The sequence below is a fragment of the Mustela putorius genome, unplaced genomic scaffold, assembly GCF_011764305.1.
Source record: "Mustela putorius furo isolate JIRA1106 unplaced genomic scaffold, ASM1176430v1.1 tig00003845_pilon_pilon_pilon, whole genome shotgun sequence".
Taxonomy (NCBI): Eukaryota; Metazoa; Chordata; class Mammalia; order Carnivora; family Mustelidae; genus Mustela; species Mustela putorius.
In genome coordinates this window covers 36,227,067-36,249,321 of record NW_025421998.1, presented here as the reverse complement: position 1 = coordinate 36,249,321, position 22,255 = coordinate 36,227,067, and the positions used below count along the sequence as shown (strand labels likewise).

Genomic DNA, 22,255 nt, shown 5'->3' with positions numbered 1-22,255 from the left:
GACACAAAAGAAAAAGCTTTTTTATTCCATGTATATTTTATCTTTTTCTGTTAGCCTAATGGGGAAAATTAATATGTTCTGTATCTATTTGACCCTGAAAAGTCAAGAAAGCATTACAACTTTGTTTTACTCTAATACTCTGAGTTTTAGTTTATTTCATATAAACTAAAAATAAATGAACAATCCAGTCTTCTAAAAGTTCAAAAGCTGTACCTATAATATTGTCTAAATAAACTATATTTTCTAATTCAACATACAACTAACATTATAGAAAATAATGGAGCCATACATGATGCATTTTTATCTTCCTGAACTAAAATAAACAAAACAAGCCTAAAACCCTAAAGAACACTTTTCAAAAGGTGAAGCATGGTATTTCATTTCCATGTACATAAGGCTTATTTAGGACTTTTACATTTGCCTGAAGGCTGTTGTGATAGACCAGAGCAACTAGCAGAAAGATTGGACAGCCTGCCAACGAGTCTTGAGGATAGCTTGCTGGATGATAGTCCCTTGGTAAAGGACTGCCAGCCCCACTTTTGCAGATTGAAGTGTCAGAGCTAAGAGTTTAAGTTGTTCTGATTCAAGGAAACAGTTTTAGCAATAAAATAGGATAAGAGCATATTGCTGATGGCCCAAACTAGAGGAGCCTCTGGAAACTTAAATAAAAGCTGGTTTGATTAGGAAGATACATTTTAAATCCTCCTATACATAAATAACAAAGCAGCACAAAGTTGTGGCCTCTCCAGAATGAGACCTTGGCATTGGCATTTTGCCACCTTTCCAGTTCTTACCATTCCAAAATATTCATATGCTACTAATAAATAATGAATGCAGGTATTTAAAATGCATGTAGTGCACCACTTGCCTTATGAAACAAGACCAATCTTACAATTTAAACAAACTAGATAATAAATAGTGTGACTTGAAAAGTGACAAAAAAGCCCATCCCTCTCCCCACAAAAGACCTTTCCCCTCCACACACAGTGGCTTCTTTCATTGCTTGAAATTTAATCACCAGGGATATGGATTGCTTAAATTAATCAATCTTTTCACTCTAAATGTAAATATAACTAAGATCAATAAACAGGCTCCAAAAGAGTATAGTAGAGCAGAACCCCTCTGTAGATTACAAGTCAGATGTGAGATATTGATAGTAGGAAATTTCTCATATAATAATAAAACACTTTAAGCCATCTTTAGCAATCGTGTAAAAACTGACAACAGTTGAAGTTCTATTTTAGCATTACCTTGTATGTCTTCCTGTGTAAACATCCTGAATTCAGAAATTACACCAGCAGGTAAGATTTTAATGCCTACCACCTGCCGCTAGAGGGCGCTTTGTTTTGGCTGTGCCACGTAGCACTTTCCCAAGGCATTTGGTAAGGATACTGTCATTTTTTCATGTTTTCCATGACATGAAAAGATCACAGCTATGATTCATTTGGGCATTTATTTACATAGTGTCAATTCTCACCTATGTTATAAAAGAAAGTACATTTTAAGTATAACATGAATTTGCCTAGGACCTAAAAACTTTATCATGAGCCTATCATGAGCCAGCACTAGGTTTGAAAAACCCTGGAAAGAGTTTATTTTAAAAGGGCAATCAGAAATTAATATTGATTTAAAAGATGTGAGTGTAATCTATGTGGTATCTGTAGAATGTCTATAATTCTTAATATATTAATATTGGTTTTGTGCAAACCAGTGTTGAAATTCATATGCATTTCTTAACATCAACTGAATATCAGAAGACAGTGGCCAAGGAGCATTTGGGTTTTATTTCTGGGGGAACAACTTAACAAAAACACTAGTTAAACATTAGTGAGATGCTAAGGATCCATAATTAATTAGAACAGTTTCTTTATTTGAGTTGCCCAGAGCAAAAATAAACATTCAGCAGAATTAATTGAGGTTAATGAGGTAAGTGCTGCAATAGATGTATGTCCAAGATTTAGAGATAGCACAGAGAAAGTTGTGGGATAGTAATCACCTGGAAGTTCTTGCTGTTTTTCTGAATTATGGAGAGATTATAAAGTGGCCTCTGAAGAGGCCTAAGGTTTTCCAAAAGTCACTCACTCTCTTTGCACTTCTGGAAGAATTGGGAGCCTTGCTGCAAAAAAAAAAAAAAAAAAGTTTCCCAAACTTAGATTCTAAAATAACTACCATCCCTTTTATTTTTTTGACTTTACACTTGAGGAATAGTCTTTTTTCCTATTATCCTTGAAATCCTTCAGTAAGCCTTTACTGTTAAAAAGGATTTAGACAAAGAATTTTGCTGGATTTGATGCAGATTTTATTATATAGATTATGTTATATGCTTCGTGTTAGTATGTTTGTTGCATACTTTACATAGTGGCAGCCTTAGACTAGAGCCTTCTTGCAATAAGTGAAATTAAATGGGAGTTAACTTATAACTTAGTAAATTAAGTGGAAGTACTAAGACTGCCTGCTCCCATGGCAGTGAAGAGATCAGGTTGAAAAGCTGTAGCCCAGGCACCACAGTAGAGACAAGAGCCTCTCTGGGCCATTGGTTTACTTCCTCTATGCTTCAGCTGTGAAAATGGGGCTTCAGATATTATCTGTTTTCATTATAATTATGCATGGTCCATGATTCACTGTCACTAGGAAACACACCTGTGGTTTGCTTTTTAAAAATAACAAGGATCCATAGATTGAATAAAACCATGCCAGGTGTTTATAATAGAAAATACACACAAAAATACATTTTTAAAGATACTCAGGTGCTCTGTTTTGATTCTTTGATATAACTTTTACATGTTACTTAGTGACTTCATGATGATTTGTAACTTTAGCAGATATATGAAATAGTTCAATTTTCATAGAAAAACAATTTTAATTTCAAAATAATGGCATAATTTTGCATGATAGGAAACCAACTTACTTTTTTCAGGAAGTTTCACAATATGCTGTCATTATGAAAGCATACTGTTTTTCAATAATGTCACCTAAAAGGATGTTTTCCTTCATGTGATTATTAATAACCAAGAATGATTCATGAGATATACCGACAATCACTGATAGTCGGATAATCGCAAAGAAGCTGTTCTAAAGTCATAAGCCTGTATTCTTGCAGAGTATATAACAGGTGTTCCCTGTGTCCTTTGTATATACACACTCATTCTGTATTCAAATCACAGAAGCAAGAGACAGGATAGGGTCTGTTACCTCACTGCTAATTTCCCTAGCAAATAAACCAGCAGCTGCTGGTCCATGAACCAAGTTGCCACCGGGAACAGGGCACTGTATGCATGGGACAGGATGCTTTCATGGAGTCCTTCAGCAACACGGTTGGGGGCTTTCAGTGCAAAATATACCTCCTTCTCTTAGGTAAGGCACTGCATGAATTATGTTTCAGCTGTTTTTTGTTGGTTTTTTTTTTGTTTTGTTTTTTAAAAAATTGTGGGCATAAAGTAAATATTTGATTTAAGCAGTAGATTCACTCAAATAATTGAAGAACAGCTCAGAATTTTTTAAACAATAACACACTTTGTTCCAGCAAAGAAGCAGGAGGAATGAGGTTCAATAAACAGGTAATTGTGGTTTTCTTAGAATAGCAATTGTTGTCAACAGCAATCATAAAGAAAGAAGACTTTCTAAAAGCCTAATGAATTTCTTTTCTTTACAGAGTGTATGTGTAAATTAACAGTTTTTAATGTATTTTATTTTGTCAAATATTCACATAGGCCATGAATTTGTGACCATTTCTAGTGAAACTTTTTAACAATTTATGAAAATGATTTTAATTAAAGATATTGTGGTAAACTGTCAGTTCTGCTTCATTTTAAATTAACTTTCATGAAATGTGGAAAAAGGTAAGGTTCCAAAATTACAAAAAAATATTGTATACACAATAGGGAGAAATGTGTTAAAAAGTATTGTTTCTCCAAAATAACTTTAGCCTTTCTCTTTGCCCTGTGGTTAGTCCTATTACATTTTTTCCTTGACTTTAGTCTTTTCTCCTCATTCTCCTCTTCATTCTTAGAGTTTAAGAGTCTTTCTCCAACATGTCCACTATTTTTATGTCATCTTTTTTTTTTCACCAGATATTCTCTTTTTCATTCTTCTTATTTATCAGTTTTAAAAGTCAAGTTTGGGGGCGCCTGGGTGGCTCAGTGGGGTAAAGCCTCTGCCTTCGGCTCCGGCCATGATCCCAGGATCCTGGGATCGAGCCCCACATCAGTCTCCCTTCTGAGCAGAGAGCCTGCTTCCTCCTCTCTCTCTGCCTATCTCTCTGCCTCCTTGTGATCTCTGTCTGTCAAATAAATAAAATCTTTTTTTAAAAAAATAAATAAGTAAATAAAAGTCAAGTTTGTTTCTTATTTTATCTATAGTAAACAGGGACTCAAAAAAGTCTTTATTCTTTAAATTTTGAGAACAGATTAGCCAAATAAGCAATTTAAGTCTTGGTCTTTTTGCAGTAGTTTAGAGCCTTGCTTTCACTGGTATCTTGTTATAGTTTTCATTGTAAGTGTGAATATTACGATATTACTCAAATGTATATGTAACGTTGTATATGTCCAATGTATTTGAAATGTTGATTTGTAATTTTATCTAAAAAGTGTTTGAGTTTCCTGTAGTTGGTGATTGTTCCAGTATTTATGTTGTCAAATTCAAGCCTACCTAGATTTTTAGTTTTTGAAATTTTTAGAAAAGAAATCCAACAATTACCATGACGGACTTTTTATCTTTGTGCATTTTTCTGGGCTCTGAAAGTATCCTGTGTGTCAGTGCCCCCACTTTATTTTTAATTTTATAACAACAATGATGCTGTCATTTCATAAGTACTATTTTTGAAGCTGGCTTTAAGAAGAACTTAAAAACAATTTGTTTGAGAATTTAACTAAAAATTAAAATTACTAATACATAGAAATAGACTATTCCTGAGTAGTTAAAATGGTTATCCCTTCAGTCTTTCTTACACAAATTCACTTTTCTCCATTGATAGTATGCTGTAAAGACCATATGTAATGTGGAAATCTTTTTGTTTTTAGAATATTGGATATCTGATTTTCTTATTTAAAAAAAAATCTAAAAAATGTAGAGGCCCAAAATGTAGTTTGTAAAGTCTATTCAAAGTACAACTTCATTATTTCCATTTTCTCTAAAGATGCAGGAGTTTATTTTCAGTCAACAATAGTTGTGTTATGCTTGCTAATATCATACCTGATAAAGGGGAAGTAAATGCCAACTATTTTGAGGTACAGCTAGAGGTCACTTTGTGAAGTCTGATGTTTATATTCAATACAGTGAAACTGGTCTAGGGAGTCTTTTGTTTCTGGAATATAGATGAACTACAACATGACTTCCAAGTATTTCTAAACACTGGACATTCCTTTATAGTGCTATTGTTATACAGTCGAAGGGGGTCTCTAAAAGGGAAATTATTGCTACAAAGTTGTATGTTAGATTATTAATATTTCTCCATGTTAATATAATGCCTTACATGCAGAAAGTCTAAAAGTTTTTCTTTTTTATATTTAAAAAGTAGGTACAAGTGAATCTAATAATAAAATTGAATTTTTATGTAAGTCCAGTTATTTGGAATATCTAAAGGAAATTGAATTTCATCAATTTTTAAAATTAATTTCCTTAAGGTTTATTTGTTCCTACAGAGGTTGTGTTCCTAAAATCAATAGTTTTGGTTCTTTAGGTTTTCTCATACAACTAGAAAAGAGAGCTTGAAAAATTCTCCAAATGAAGCTAATTTTTTTAAAGTTAATATACTACTGTATGACAGCATAGATTCATCACATCTGTAGTGTAAAATACAGCAGTGGCAAGAGAGTGTTCTTAAGATGTAGAGGAGATATCTAATCATCTGTTTATTTACCACAGTTCACTACAAGTAAGGATTACATCATATCAATAGGTTCTTTCCTACAAAATGAGAAAATTTTAGTAGCTGAGATAAGACACAGTATAAAGAAAATTACATTCTTTGCTGATACTCTTATAACTTGCAATCTATAATTTAGCTGATAAAATGGTATAGGCAATCTAAGGAAAAAGCTATTGTAATAGCTGTGCTATCTCTTACTGTCATACATATATTTGAAAAAGCGTATATATTTGAAAAATTTAAATGATACAATTTCATATGATTTGATGTTATACACATTGAATACATTCAGAGATTTTTTTTAAGATTTTATTTATTTATTTGACAGAGAGAGAGATCACAAGTAGTCAGAGAGGCAGGCAGAGAGAGAGGAGGAAGCAGGCTCCCCACTGAGCAGAAAGCCCGATGCGGGCTTGATCCCAGGACATTGAAATCATGACCTGAGCCAAAGGCAGAGGCTTAACCCACTGAGCCACCCAGGCACCCCACATTCAGAGATATTGATAGCAGTGTATTATTTAAGGCATTATTACATGATACAGTTTCTAAAATAAACCAAAGAACTAGTTCACCCCACTTAAACAATTATTGTAAGTGCCATATAAAGTGCTATTTTCTTCTTTTTTTTAATATTATCATCTAATGTATTATTTGCCCCAGGGGTACAGGTCTGTGAATCATCAGGATTACACACTTCACAGCACTCACCATAGCACTACCCTCCCCAATGTCCATCACCCAGCCACCCTCTCCCTACTCACCCTGCCCCCAGCAACCTTCAGTTTGTTTCGTGAGATTAAGAGTGTCTTATGGTTTGTCCCCCTCCCCAGTGTCATCTTGTTTCATTTTTTCTCTCCCTACACCCCACGACCCCCTGCCCTGCCTCTCAAGTTCTTAATATCAGAGAGATCCTATGATAATTGTCTTTCTCTGATTGACTTATTTCGCTCAGCATAATACTCTCTAGTTCCATCCATGTCCTTAATGTTATTTTCTTCTAAAGTAGTTTCATTATTCCTGGGCTGCAATGTTTGTATTGTAGCTAACCTTGCATTAAATAAAATTTGCTTCCCAAAATCATAGACCTTCCAATCAGTCTTTTCATACTTAAGATTCAACATTCTGATTCAAGATCCAAAAGTCACCAACATTTCCATTCTAGTCATACTAGCACTCCATAGTAGTAAAGTGCCTCCCAACCATATACTATTAAAATTTTAGTTAATCTTTAAACTGCAACTACCAAAAAAAAAATGTAGATGAAGAACAGTTCTTCCCCTTTTCCAAAATAATAATAATAATAATAATAATAAATAAAAATAAATAAATAAAACAAAAGAGGAAGGGGGAAAAAAAAACCAGCCCTAAACAAGTACTTCTGACTTCCCTCAAACAAGAAAATATTGTCCAGAATTGCGTTCAGGCTGTCTGTATCTACAGCTCACTGTCAAAGTCAACTACTGAATTTTAAGTCAGCAGCCATGCAGCTTTTACCAGTGCATTCTCAAGACAATAATGTGGATTCCCACCGTCCCCCATGGTTCCTTGGTAAAAACCATAGGGTCACCACCTTAGTAAAGGACATCCAGGGATTGTGACTTAAGCAGACTAAAACGTGAGACTCATTACCTCAAAGCTCTGGGAGCCCTTTCGATTAAATATGGGCCCTTTACCTTCAAAAGTAAGGTAGCTGCTGCCTGAGAAAAGCACCTCGGGACATCAAGAACAAACACAAAGAGTAGAGAGAAACTTAAACCTCATCTAATATTACCCTCCTTTCACACATGAGAAAACCAAGGTTCAGAGAATTAGAATGACTTTTCTAAGGCCACTCGACTGGCCAATCATCATTTTATCCCAAGGGTGTGTCCTTTACTAAGACCTTGCATTTCAGTCAATTTTTAACTTTATCGAAGTGTCGAATACAGAAGTCTCTCTGCGTTTTATTTAGAGATTACGTTCCTAAAATTTATTTCAAGGCAATTTGCAAGTGATGAATTTATGACTAAATGGTGAAAGTAGGACATGGAGGTCTAAGATCAAGAGTGAACCATGAAACCTCATAAATACTTTCATATTCACTGAAATATAAAAGGAGACAGCAATACACTTTGTAAATAGAGTGAAAATTACATTTGATGTTTCTTAAGTTAGTAATAGTGGGTATTAAAAAAGAAGTTTTTATTTATTGCTTACCAGGAATTTGTCAGGAGCTTCCTATCCAGGTTCAATGAAAAGCATTGACATGCATATTATGTTGTTCTATGCAGATAATAATACACTAAGAGCAATCATCCTTTACTGGTCCCCCATCCAAATGCCCAATGTCTCTCTCAAATTGTGACTTGAAGAACTTCACTCTTTTCTGTTGGCCCCTGTTTCACATATCACAGACATTACTAGGTTTAAGTCCTAGATTTACCTTCTCTTTTTTTTTCTCGCTTATGATTTCCTTGCAGAAACTACTACTCCTTATCTGAAATCCACTTTATCTCCTCTTTAGAATTCCCAGTACCAGTTCCTTCTTTTTCTAATGATTCAAACTAGAAACAACTACAAATTTAACATTGTTGCCCTTGCCAGAAAAGAAAACAGATGCAAGTCCTCATACCTTGTAACTCTTGTTACAAACCAAATCACTAAAATGAATGTGCAGGTACAGCCCATTATCAGGAAAAAAAAAAAAAAAGAAGGAAAGAAAGAAAGAAAAGAAAAGAAAAATACAGAGGCCATCACAAATACACACAGAGCCCAAGGAGACTATAAGACATATTTATTTTGCCCATAGAGTCCTAATTCTTACTCCATATGGTCAGTTTTAGGGAAATATTGGGGAGCTCCTTCTCCCTGTAAGCTCCTGTGATCTTCATCTTCGTGCTTTCTCCTGAGTTCTCTAACTTGTCTGTCAGACCCAGTCTCAGTCTCTACCAATAGCTAACTGAGGACCAAAATGATGGATATCTTTACTCTCACCTCTAGCCTGGGAAGTAAGAGAGATTTGCTGTTGGTAGAATTCGATTCCTCATAGTAGCAGACTACATCTCTCAGTTTCTCCAAAGAAATCATCACACAAACAGACCTTTATACCTTCCTGTTCCTAATACTGATGGCGATTTATAACTAATCACTTAGATAAAGCTTAAATATCCTCTTTCTAGTAGAGGTGAAAAGGGAAAACAAAGAAAACAACTATTTTACATGAGAAAATTGAAATCGTAAGATATCTCTATTTGTGCTCAAATTTCTGTCTTTTCTTACCTTGGATTTTATTCCACCTTCACTCATCTGTATTCAGCTTCATCAGGTTTTTTCTTTCTGGTGGATCATTTCAGTAGCTACAAACATAATGTTCAGCATCTATCCAAAGAAACAAGAAAGAAAAGAACATTTTTCTATTCCCCTTCACAGCAAAACTCCCCATAAGTATTGTGTATACTTACTGTCTACAGTTTCCATTCTTTCTTTTTCCCCTCAATGTTTAAAATACTTCATATTTAAATTCCATTCTCTCCCTATTTTAAATATTCACATGCTATTGATAGTATATTGCTCCCTTTTAAAATGATGTCAAAGCAAAGGGCTTTTAATTAGGATTCCAGAACATAGCAGGAGGAGAACTAAGGAGGAGTCTCTTAATTGCAAATACATAGAAATGCTAAATAAAAAATTAAAATATATATCATGGCTCAAGGTAAAGATGTGGAAATCTCCAGGTGCCAGAAAATAGGAAGAAACCTACAGACTAGCAGTGACTATATGGATCCAAATAACGCAGGCAGGAGGTTGGGAGCCAGGACCATGCGTTGGGCAGAGCTCCAAGCCCCAAGGCCCTCCAGGCTCTCATTCTGTCCTAAGTCCACATTAATCAGGCCTTCATACCCAGTATATCCTTTCAGTATTGTCCCTTGGATGTCAAATGGGCATCTCAAATGAACATGTCCAAAACCAACTCCTAATCTGACCCACAAAAACCTATTCCCCCTGTACTTCCCATGGTTAATTTATTAGTTGCCCATTAATAAATGACATTCCTTCTTCCATTTGATCAGGTCAACAATCTTAGAATCATTCTTGACTTGTCTTTGTTTCTTTTATTTCACCCCAATGTATCACCAAATTCTATTAGTACCATCAGCCTTTCTTACAATATCTTTTACTACCACAGTGGTCTGTGGTATAAACATCTCTTGCCTACCTTATTATTTTTTTTTTTAGTTTTTTTTTAAAGATTTTATTTATTTATTTGACAAAGAGTAAGAGCAGAAGCGGGGGGGGGGGCAGCAGGCAGGTAGAGGGAGAAGCAGGCTCCCCAATAAGCAGGGATCCCAGTGTGGGTTTTGATCCTAAGACCCTGGGAACATGACCTGAGCTGAAGACAGATGCTTAACTGACTGAGCCTCCCAGGCACCCCCTCTTGCCTACTTTATTGCAGTCACCTCCTTAGTGGTTTCCCTGCTTCTACCCCTATCTCAATCTATTCTCACAGTCATTAGAGTATACCTAAAGAAGAAGAAGGAGAATCATATCCCTCTCTGCTTACAAAACTCCAGTTTCATCCCCATCGCACTCAGGGTAAAATTGCCAAAGTGTTTGCCATGACCCTAAGACATTGCTGGATCTGGCCCCAGCCACCTTGCTGACCTGTCTTACCACACTCCTCCCCCTCCTTCAGTCTACTCCTTTTGCTGTTTCTTAAATACACCAATTCCTGCTTCTGGGCAGGAATGACTGATCATAAATGATAATGGTTCAATGCCATTCTCCTTGGGATATTTCCATGTAACAAGTCATTGGCTAAAGGGAAAGACTTCCAATAATGGACTAGTAAGCCGTTGCAGAAGACTTTGAAGGGAGATTCTAAGGAGGAAGTAGCCCTCAGTGTTTCTCAAATCACAGAGTTTAATTGGGGTATGATGTATTCAAATACAATTTCATAATTTTTAGAGGTTTCTTGGACTTTAGAACTAATTATCTTTCCCACTTCTCTTTTCCCATTATTCTTTAACAGCCATTGATAATAACTTCTGCTTTTCCTTTTCATCTTGCCTTTAAAAGAAACCATTCAATCAACATAATCTTTGGGTGGAGTTTTTAAAATGCAGAAGGTTTCAGAGACAAATATTTACCTCTGCAGGTACTCGAATGGTCAGTATCTAGAAGCCTTTCTCCTTTGTAAGCATTATCACACGCTCAGATTCTCTCTGTGTTGTCCCTTAGATTATGAAATGTGGCTCAGCGTCATCACACCTTTCCTTTCCTTTGTAGCAGGTGCTTGCTCAGGACTAAAAGTGACCGTGCCTTCACACACAGTTCATGGCATCAGGGGTCAGGCCCTCTACCTCCCCGTGCACTATGGATTCCACACACCAGCATCGGACATCCAGATCATATGGCTGTTTGAGAGACTCCACACGATGCCCAAATACTTACTGGGCTCCGTGAACAAGTCTGTGGTTCCCGACTTGGAATACCAACACAAGTTCACCATGATGCCGCCCAACGCGTCTCTGCTCATCAACCCATTGCAGTTCACTGATGAGGGCAATTACATCGTGAAGGTCAACATTCAGGGAAATGGAACTCTCTCAGCTAGTCAGAAGATCCAAGTGACCGTTGATGGTGAGTCCACTATAAGAGACCTGGGCCACTGGGGAGCATGGCAGTTAGTAACAGCTCAGCTTTAGGTCCTGGCTCTGCAACTTTGGGCAGATTAATTAACCCTCAAAGCCTCAGTGTTTTCAGTTGCACAAATTACATTATGTACCTTATGAGGCTTTCTGAATATTAAATAAGACATGCATGTAAAGTGTATGCATAGTGCCCAACAAAAGGTAATCAAGCAATAAGCAGAACTTACTTGTTCGCCTGGAAACTATCAAGGATAAAGTTGCAGATAAAATGCGATAAAGGATAAAATACGATAAGATGGAGGAAATTTTATTTTCTCAGTGTCAGTATTTGTCACATGAATAATTTTATTTGGATACACCATTTGGGGGAGGATGAGACTTGCTCAAGGACTGTACTTAAATAACAATAGAAGTTGCTGGAAGTATCCTCTGAGGGATTATGGAATCAGCTAAATTTCAGACCTTTATTTCCCTTATTGAGGTATGTAAGTAACATGCCTTAAATATGCTATGTCCAAATCCCAACTTCTGATTTTTCCCCCTTAAACCTGATTATTTAACAGGTTATGACTTAAAATTTCTTCCGTTTTTAGTAAATGCCAACTCCATTCCATCAGTTACTCAGACCAAAACTTTGCTGTCACCATTGACCACTCTTTCATATCCCATATTCAGTCTACAAGTATTCACTGCCAGCTTTACCTTCAAAATACAGAGTTCAGTCACTTCTTCTCACCTGCTCTGTCTGCTCTCTCAACTGCACCACCAGCTCCGGCCTGGCCTGTCCCTAATAGCCTGCTACCCAGTCTTCTGCTTCTACTCCCACCTCCTGCAGCTTTAAACTCTCCAATGGCTTTCTGTCTCATTTAGAATAAGAGCCAGAGTACTAACATATTTTACAAGGCCCCACATGATCCTTCCCAACATACCCAGTTTTTCTCTGACCCATTTCCTATCTCCCTGATCCCTCACTCACTCTTTTCTGACCACACTGGCCTCCTAGCTTTTCCTAGAACAGGCCAAACACATTTATACCTCAGGTCCTTTGTACTTGCTATTCAATCTACCTAGTCTGCTTTTCTCCTAGATGATAGATAGCATGGTTCCTACACCTATTTCGTTTAGGTCTCAGCCAATATGTCACTTTTATCTGTGAAGGTTTTCCTGACCACGTTATAAAGTATAACTTCATTCCCCCAAACAGAAAGAGAGAGAGATTCCCCCAAATAGATATATAGAGAGAGTTACTCTCTGAGTTCTGCTTTATTCTTTTCATAGCACTGTTTCTACCTGGATGTATTATATATTTTTATTTGTTGGGTCCATGGGAACAGGAACTTTGTATTGTTTGCTGATTTGTCCGCAGTGCCTAAAAGCTGATGCTGGCCTTTAATAGGCACTCAGTAAGTGTGTGTGAAGTAAATGAGTGGAGACCAGAGAGATTGAGAGGAACAAAGGCATAGGATGTGGAAGCAGGTGCCTATAGAGCAACTGTGAAAATAGAAAAGGAGAAAATGTTCATGAAATTCTCCTGGGTAGTATCCCATCTCTCCCCAAAATGTAATGGAGCATTCATTACATGTTAATATCTAGTAAAATTGGATCTATTTGGCGAAATGCAACTAAAAAGTCTTAATAAGGGTTTAGGACCTGTGTAAAATATCTTCCTGGGAAACTTCCACCTGTGAGTCACACTTTAAGGCAAGTATATGATCATAGCCTATTCTGATTGGTTCTCCCCATAGAAGACCTTAGATATTAACTTATTTGACTTATCCCACACCACATCTGTTTCCACACAGAGAAATATTTGAAACATAAGCTTTTCCTGTGTAATAAGCATAGACAACTCATTTTTCCTTTTAAATCATAATAATGTAAACAAAAGCTATTCCACATCCTTTATTCTTGCCAGGGACTCTAAAAGATTAAATTGAATGAACAAGTTGGTTGTACCCATCTTAAGAGAAACTGGAGGCTTCAGAACTACTTTGATCCTCTGCAAATTATTTTAGTTTCCTTTCTTATTTTTCATTTTCTCCTATATTCTCTGGGCTGAAGTATTGGGTCTCTTCATTCCCCAATGCACAGTTTTCCATGTAGGAAAACAAGTGCATGAGTCAAGAGGAATTTCCCTTCAGAGATGCATCAACCCCAATTTAAAACTTGATAGGAAATTGAAATCCAAATATATGAGCCAATCATTTCTCACTTACCTATCATCTCACTCTCTCTGTGATGGTGTCTAGAAGGAGATTATTAAACATATCTTCCCAAAATGCTGGAGAGAAACATTGCCAGATATAAAGCCCTTTTCATTTTGTCACTGACTGCTGTATAACTCTACTCAAGTCACTGTCCTTTATCAAACAGAACCAAGAACCTCAAAGATTAACAAAGTTTGCTGAAGTTATTTGTGGATACTTACATAATTCCAACCCTTACCTAACAATTTTATAGTTAAAACTCAGGGAGGAAATATTTACTCATTCTTGAAGATATGTTCATTTGACAAATAGCATAATGTGCCAGATTCATGAGACAAAACTATTTTCCCATTACTTGAAGTTCCAACAGGAATTACTATTGGATTTGTCTTTTATATCTCTAATGGAATGTAATCACAATAACACATTTTATCCTGTTTTCGAATTGAATCAGTGTTGAAATGTAGGCTCTGGTTTGTAAAGTGGCTAACATAATGTTGCAATTGCACAGCAATTAAAACATATAAGTAGTTCACTTACATAAAAAGAAAATAAGCAGTTAAAATGTGATTCTCTTAAACTTTCCTTCAATATCCCACAAGTGTAATATATAAGAGTTTTATATTTTACAGACGGTGGATAAAAATTTAGGTTCACCTACCTAAGCAGCCATTCTTGGGACTTTAAGACAAATCAAGAAAGGAAAATGCCATGTAAACTTTGCCCGTGAGAATGTACCTTTATGGTGTGGGAAAAAGCACAATGAACAGGAAATAAGGAAGTTGGTGTTGTCTGAACTAACTGCATTATCTAATAGAGTAAAGGTTTTCATTAGAAAATCCTTAAAGGGGACACCTGGGTGGCTCAGTTGGTTAAGCCGCTGCCTACAGCTCGTTTCATGATCCTGGGGTCCTGGGATGGAGTCCTGATGTATCGGGCTCCTTGCTCAGCAGGGAGCCTGCTTCTCTCGCTGCCTCTGCCTGCCTCTCTGCCTGCTTGTGTGTACTCTCTCTCTCTCTGGCAAATAAATAAAATCTTAAAAAAAAAAAAGAAAAAGAAAATCCTTGAAGAGTACATTCCAGAATTTGGTTATCTCTGCTATAAATGATATTTTTATATTTTTATCATTTTGCATTTTCCATGAATTTTTCTTTATTTTCTGAACTGTCTACATCTACAAAAATATAAAATTTTAGAATCATTTCCCCAGGATTTGATATTTGAAAGACCACACAGACTTGTATTATAATTCTGTAGTGGCAAAAACCATTTCTTTTTTTTTTTTTTTTTTTGATACTGCAGATCCTGTAACAAAACCAGTGGTGCAGACCCAGCCTTCCTCTGGAGCTGTGGAATATGTAGGGAACTTGACCCTGACATGCCTCGTGGAGGGGGGCACCCGGCTGGTTTACCAGTGGCTAAAAAATGAAAGGCCTGTCCACACCAGCTCCACCACCTCCTTTTCTCTGCAAAACAGTACCCTTCATATTGCTCCAGTGACCAAAGAAGATATTGGGAATTACAGTTGCCTGGTGAAGAATCCCGTCAGTGAAGTGGAAAGTGACATCATTATGCCTACCATATACTGTAAGTTTTTAACAAATATATATTCATGACGTTTCTTCTGGGAAGTTTATTATTTTTCATAGGTCCCATGACCTATGAAGTATGTCTGTCATGAAATATAACTAGTAGTATGACCCTGTTTCTTGAAGATCAAGGTGAGATACTGGCTGTGAGCTTTTCAGGATACATTTTCTGACTTGGTCCGTTGTGTGACCTTATATCCAGTGCAAGGTAGGAACCTCAATTTTAAGAAACAAAGGCCAATTCAGAAGACACTTATTTATTTACTCTAAGATCAAATAATTGGTGATCATAAACTGGGAGAGGGGGTACTCTAGCTGACCACAGGGAGAAAGAATGTTCCTAGATTATGCATGGGTACTACATCCGAGGGCTGTCCTCTCTGCCCATTTTCTCAGCTCCATTTTTAGAGAAAACATAATTATTCTGCAGTAAGGTATTGAGGTTCCCAGAGGATCAGAAATTATTTCAGATCTCAATTTTCTTTGTTTTTTTTTCGTTGTTGTTGCTGTTATTGTCATCAGACTCTTCAGTTTGTCATGTTATCATCCTAGCCCAAGCAGGATCCCTCTTTCTTTATCATATTATTTTTCCCAGTCCCCTCTACTTCATAGCACCACCTCTAATATGTTTAGTTTTGCAGTCTAATTTCGGCTTCACACAGGGTTTCTCAGGGTCCACATTAATGACATTTTGGGCTGGACTAATATTTGTTGTGAAGGCTGTCTTATGTATTATAGGATGTTTAATGGCATCCCTGGTCTCCCCACCTTCAACTGTGACAACTAAAAACGTCTCTGGATATTGCTATATGTTCCCTGTTGTGAAGGTTGCAAAATCTCCCCTAGTTGAGAACCAATGACCTATCACATTGGGAAGTCTTCTCGTCAGTTACTATGTAGCTTAAAGCATAGCCACAACAGCAGTGTAACAAAAAGAGTGAGAGATGGGGAAGGAAAACTTCTCAACCCTGTGACATGAGGGTAGAGGTTCCAGATAGTTGAATCATTGGGAAGAATTAACTGTGTCTACTTACTGGTCACATATTATCTGTATAATAATACTAGGAGAGGCTCCAAAACCGAGTGTTTAGGTTATAGGAAATAGATAAACCTAAGTAGGAGATGGTTTCTATCATTACCTATATGACCTTAAGAAATTCCTTGACCTTTCTGAGTCTCTTATGTAAAATGGAGATAGTCAAGACTACCTCACCACATTGCTGTGACTTGATAAGGTGTCTGAAAAATAGCCAATGATTGACACAAAGCCAACATTCAGTAAACAGAGGCTGTTTATATTATTGAATCTATTTTCTTCAATACAGAATTGATGGAGTCCTCTTCAGGAAGTTTTACTAACTTTTTGGAAAAAAGCACCAGCCTATGTACAAAATGTCAGTTTTTCCAACCAGATAAAGCTCAGTAGTAAAACTGAGCTCCGGCATTGGGGCGGGGCAGGAAGAGCAAATGCAGGGAGAGGAGTGAAATAGTATGATTCAGGTATCCAGTGAGGTTTGCTTGATCCAGCAAAATTAAGCCAAGAGAAATGGAATCATTGAATCTTGAAAGAGGAAGCTATCTTAGAGTTAAGCAGAAGTGAGAAAATGTACACAATAAAGTGTGTGAAATAGAATATCATTAATGCCATAGGGAAGTTACAAAGGACTGTAATGGCCAGGAATAAGAACTCTGGAGCCAGAGGCCTGGGTTCAAATCGTAGATCTACTACCTTACTTCTTTGTGCCTCAGTTTCTTCATCCATATAATGGTGATAAGACCATTATAATACCAAGTAAGACCTATTTCATAGAGTCACCGTGAGGATTAAATCTATTCCTACATGCAAATGGCTTAGAACAGTGACTGACCCATTGTAAGTACTCTACAACTATTAGCCATTATTATCACTATAATATTATGAGGCTCTGGAAATTCAGAGAAGGAATACTTCTGGCTAGAGAGAACTGTTATTGTAGAAAGTAACATTTGAGATGAATCTTGAACAATGAGCATGACTGGGGCAAGTAACAATGTCTGGAAGAACCATTTCAGTCAATGAGGACAGAGGAACCCAAACCCAAAGCAGAGGTCAAAGTTTAGGCAAATGGTCCAGTTTAGTTAGCGCAAAGGATACAGCAAGGGGTATAGTAGACTAGATGGTGAGATAGGTATGTTTGAGTTAAACCATGGGGTGCTCAGAACCCCAGGCTTTATATGGTAAACAATGAGGAAAAATTATTTTTTAAACAAAGGTTCAAATAAAAAAAAGACTGGAGAATGGTTTGTAAGCTAAAACTTAGACATACCTATTCTAGGCTAAAAAAATGTTTGTCAAGAGAACACATTTTCAAGATAGATCACAAACATCATACAATCATAGAAATGGTATATATAGGAAAGGAAAAAAGGGAAGTAGGACATATTTTATTAAACCAATAATACAGAAAGGAAAAGTCACCATTTTTGAACTATATACAATGATTAAACATATTTAAAAGCAATTTGAGAATTTTTTTCCTGAAAAGTATTATCCATATAGAAATAGAAAAAATATCATATACTGTATAAATCATTCTTGATGTAAGGGAACCAAAGAGGATTAACACCTAGTTCAACCTAGTCCAGAATTCATTGTCTCAAAGATGAACCATTCCCTTCATGTGTAAACAGAAGAAATTATATTAAAAATACCAAAGAAGGAGGAAATTACAGTTTTTCACCAAGAAATACCAAAACGCCACACACTGCAAGCAACTTACTTGAGATTTGTTGCAGTCATTAATTACTTTATGTTTAACAATGGCATTATTTTTATAGCAGAACTTTTAGCTATAGTTTTATATAATTTTATATTCAGATGACATTGTGAAAATATTCTGTCTGCCTTAATGCATAGACTGAGAAATAGATTCACAAAGTAAGTATAAACTGTGCCTATCTGCATGACGAACATTGTATTGGAGTGAAAAATTCAGATTTGGTATGGTCTCTTTATAAGTGTAGTCATCTTCTTGACTGAGTAAGTTTATCCTGACATGAATTAACACTTCCATTCAACTGCAAGTAGCACAAGACCTAAAAAAAAAAAATGTGAGCAGGCAAAGTGAACCAAATCTAGGGCTATGTAGGTACATCTTTACGTTATTCTTTATTACTTGGTCTAAATGGTTTACATTCACATAGAAGGTACAAAATGCAAAACAAGATACTAAAGCAGCCAGATATCATCTACTGAATATTAATCCTAAAGAACCATCATTCAGTGTGGTGAGAGACAGCAGGAAGTGAGCTTGTGCTGAAACATTTCTTGTTAACTGATGTTCTTTTGTTTAAACCACATTAAATTCTAGTTAACATGTTATTTGGGGAGTGCAGTGGAGAGAAGAGTGGTTATGAGCCTGAGCTGAAAACTGAGAGTGCCTGGGCTAACGCCTTGGTTCTGCCATTAGCAGTATATGCAAGTGACCCCTTTTTTGTGCATCAGTGTCCTCACTCTCCTTATCTCCACTGTCCTTGGTATAAGGCTAGTAATACCTGCCTCAAGTTGGATGGGGAGGGTTAGGTGAGATTTTATGAATAAAGAAATCAGTGAGTAGCACCTAGGAAGAGCCCAATGATCTTAGTTCTCCCCCCACCCCTTTTTTCCTTTCTTTTTTTTTCTTTCTTTTCCTGTGAGCCAAAACTATCCTGACATAATTGGGAACATGGCAGCAAGAAGTTATGGAAAGCCTGGACCATTAAGAAGATGCCTGCAAAGAGAAAATTGAAAGAATACCTTGAGAAGAACATTTTCTTTCCCAGACATTACCAGTGGTTAACATTATTTTGTTTACATGAAAATATTTTCTTAACGTCAGTTTTTTTTTTTTTTAAACATCTGTCTCTCCATCTATTTGCCTATCTTTAAGCTCTAGCCATAGATTTAAATGAACAATTCCTGGGGGAAATTCCATAAACAATTACAAGCACATGAAAATATCATTTGCAGCTTTAAATACCCTTTTATTTGGCTATCTAGTTTATTTTAATCTGGAAAAGTGAGATTAAGACTTTTTTTTAGGGGCGCCTGGGTGGCTCAGTGGGTTAAGCCGCTGCCTTCGGCTCAGGTCATGATCTCAGGGTCCTGGGATCGAGTTCCACATCGGGCTCTCTGATCAGAAGGGAGCCTGCTTCCTCCTCTCTCTCTCTGCCTGCCTCTCTGCCTACTTGTAATCTCTCTCTATCAAATAAATAAATAAAATCTTTAAAAAAAATTAAAAAAAAATTTAAAAAAGACTTTTTTTTAAAGATTATTTATTTATTTGAGAGGGAGAGCACATGAGCCAGGGGAGGGGCAGAGGAGCAGATTCCCCATGGAGCAGGGAGCCCAATGTGGGACTCATTCCCAGGACTCTGGGATCATGACCTGAGCCAAAGGCAGATGCTTAACCAACTGAGCCACCCAGGCACCCCCTTTTTTTTTCTTTTTGTTTTTAGAGACAGAGAGGAAGTGTGTACATGTGTGTATGCACACACACCCACATGCGCAAGAAGCAGGGAAGGGGAGGGGCAGAGAAAGGAAGAAAGAGAATCTTAAGCAGGCTCAATGCCTAGTCCAGAGCCTGATGCAGGGCTCAGTGTCACAACCCTAAAATCACATGACCTGACCTGAAATCAAGAGCCAAACACTTAACTGACTGAGCCACCCAGGCACCCCAGATTCTTTTTTAACATGTACAAGTTCATGCCCCAAGCTCATTATTGTCATAGAACGTGGTGATACACAGGATGTAAAGAATAAAAATGAGGGAAAAACCTAATCATGCCTATAAATATTATGCTTTAAATTCCAAAATCTTCTTTCTTATCCTGTATTATTTTAAAGAATGAAAACATCCCATCCAAATAAATTCAGACTTCACAGAATATGTCTTCTGTTATGGACTAAACTTTTTTCCTTACATTCTTTTAGGCATAGTCTATGGAAATCTCACAGAGAAAGGTCAGTCATGAGTAAGACTAATGGTAGATAGTACAAAGAAGTACATTTGGAAAATTTACAAATGTATGTTCCCCTTACTTGTAAAGATAAATTATCTAGATGGCTTAGCAGTTATTACTCTTATTAAGTGGTAATTGTGAATATAGTATTATTAATTTGCTTTCTTGACAGTTTTCATGTTCAAATGCAAAATTCTTCACTTAGTCAACATTCTCATCTTACTGACCTTCATTCATTCACTTACTCACTCATTCATTCATAGTTTGTTTAATTCAAAAATCAAACATCATGGTCTGAATTGTGCTACACAATTATTACTTATCACATAACATATAGAAACACAACCCAGACTCACTAACTTTCTTTCCAGAATCATTAATTTTTACATTTTTCTTTCTATTGCTATTTTAGCCCTGTTTTATCATTTGTTTTTATTTTTTGTTCAGTTTGGTCTATTTGGGGTTACAATAAGTAAAGTATATAATGTGAGGATTTGTCATTTATCTTTTCTTTTGATGTAGCATCAACATTTTTGCAATCTTTATCATTCTATACAAACTGGGAATATACGCCTTGGTGTATGTTCCCACCTCTCTTTCTTCACTTGGCTACACCCTCATCTTCCTTTATAGAATCATCTTTTCCAGAAATGTTCACCTGCCCCAACCTTGTCTCAGCTCTTCAGTGTGACTAAGAGGTTCTCCGTGCTCCCACAGCACCTTTTCTCCTGGTACTCACTGCACTGGAGTCTTTCTACTCATAGGCACTCCAACCCAAATTGGAGCTCTGTGTTGTTCATCTTTGTATCCCCAGGGCAATACTTGACACGGATTAAGAACTCAATACAAGTTTCTTGAACTTGACTAAAATGGAACAGATGATCTTACTTCATATCCCTTTCAGATTCCAGTGTTACTTGATGATGTAAGTTTAAATTCCCACCATAACAGCTTCTTAATTATAGTGCTTTGGCCTTTTGTTTTATTTTTTGTTTTTGTTTTTGTTTCTGATCTTTAGCAAAATTTCTCAATAAAAATGTCATATTCCAATATTTCCCCCATGGAGGTCCGCATCATAATTTAGAACTTCAGCATGAATCAACAGCTCTGTTTTCTTAAGGCACTCTTTCTGTTTCAGCTTCCTCCATGAAAGTAGGAATTATTTTTTATTTTGGCAGGAAAAAGCTTAACAGAATCTGTCAAGACTGGCCGTGTATGTATGAGGTTATGATGTCATAACCTAGTAATGGACTTGTTTGGAATATAATGTCAAGTCAGTAATTCAGACAGATACCTACTTGTAGTCCATGAAATGTATATGCCTTCCAGCTCTGTTGTAAATAATAACCCAGTAACCACTGCATTTTGTGTGCAACATATGGCACTGCTGCAGGGAAGTACTTTAAGTGATAAAAATTAAAGGAAAAAAAAAAAGGTCATTCACAGTAAATACTTACCATCTGCTCCCAAGCAGGGTGGCAAGCAGCATCATGATGGAAATTTCGGTACTGTTCCCACCCAGCCATAAATTGTTAAAGAGAACAGATGATATGTGATTTTACAAGTCACTTAGTAAACAGCCATTTCTGAGGCAAAGGGTTTATTCCTATTGGGAGTTCTCTGCCACAGGCAAGAAACTGAACCATAATCCAAAGTCAAAATAGAATTATCCTTCTGCTTTCATTTTCAATGTCAGAGGCCACACTGGTTGAATCACTCCAAATGTCTTCAATTGGATTGCCCATTCTCATGAATAATGCATTCGGCTGCACCTCAAAGTAAAAGATGGTCAGGCTGAAGTGCTAAAAAGGAAATAATATCATAGTGTAGTAAGAATAAAACATTGCAAGCAGTGTAGAGAGAGAGAGAAAGAAAGAGCGAAGGAAGGAAGGAAGGAAGGATGGGAGGGAGGAAGGAGAATGAATATGATCATTCATTCTTCGAATGGTCAAATTACAAATGAGTTTTCTTTCCATCTCTGTG

General features: G+C 36.6%; 1 protein-coding gene across 8 annotated transcripts in view; it reads left to right on the top strand.

Moving 5' to 3' along the window:
• HEPACAM2 (HEPACAM family member 2) overlaps window positions 1–22,255 on the top strand; it is a 64,456-nt gene that overhangs the window by 2,711 nt on the left and 39,490 nt on the right. For 4 of the 8 annotated variants that reach the window (XM_045062699.1, XM_045062700.1, XM_013047844.2 and 1 more), the window contains exons 1-3: window positions 3,122–3,354; window positions 11,132–11,485; window positions 15,006–15,290. In XM_045062699.1, coding sequence (XP_044918634.1) covers window positions 3,276–3,354; window positions 11,132–11,485; window positions 15,006–15,290 — 718 coding nt within the window. In that variant the 5' untranslated portion in view covers window positions 3,122–3,275. Of the gene's footprint in view, window positions 1–3,119; window positions 3,355–11,131; window positions 11,486–15,005; window positions 15,291–22,255 lie in introns of those variants that run through there. The other 4 variants (XM_004776421.3, XM_004776424.3, XM_004776423.3 and 1 more) reach the window with 3 other exon arrangements.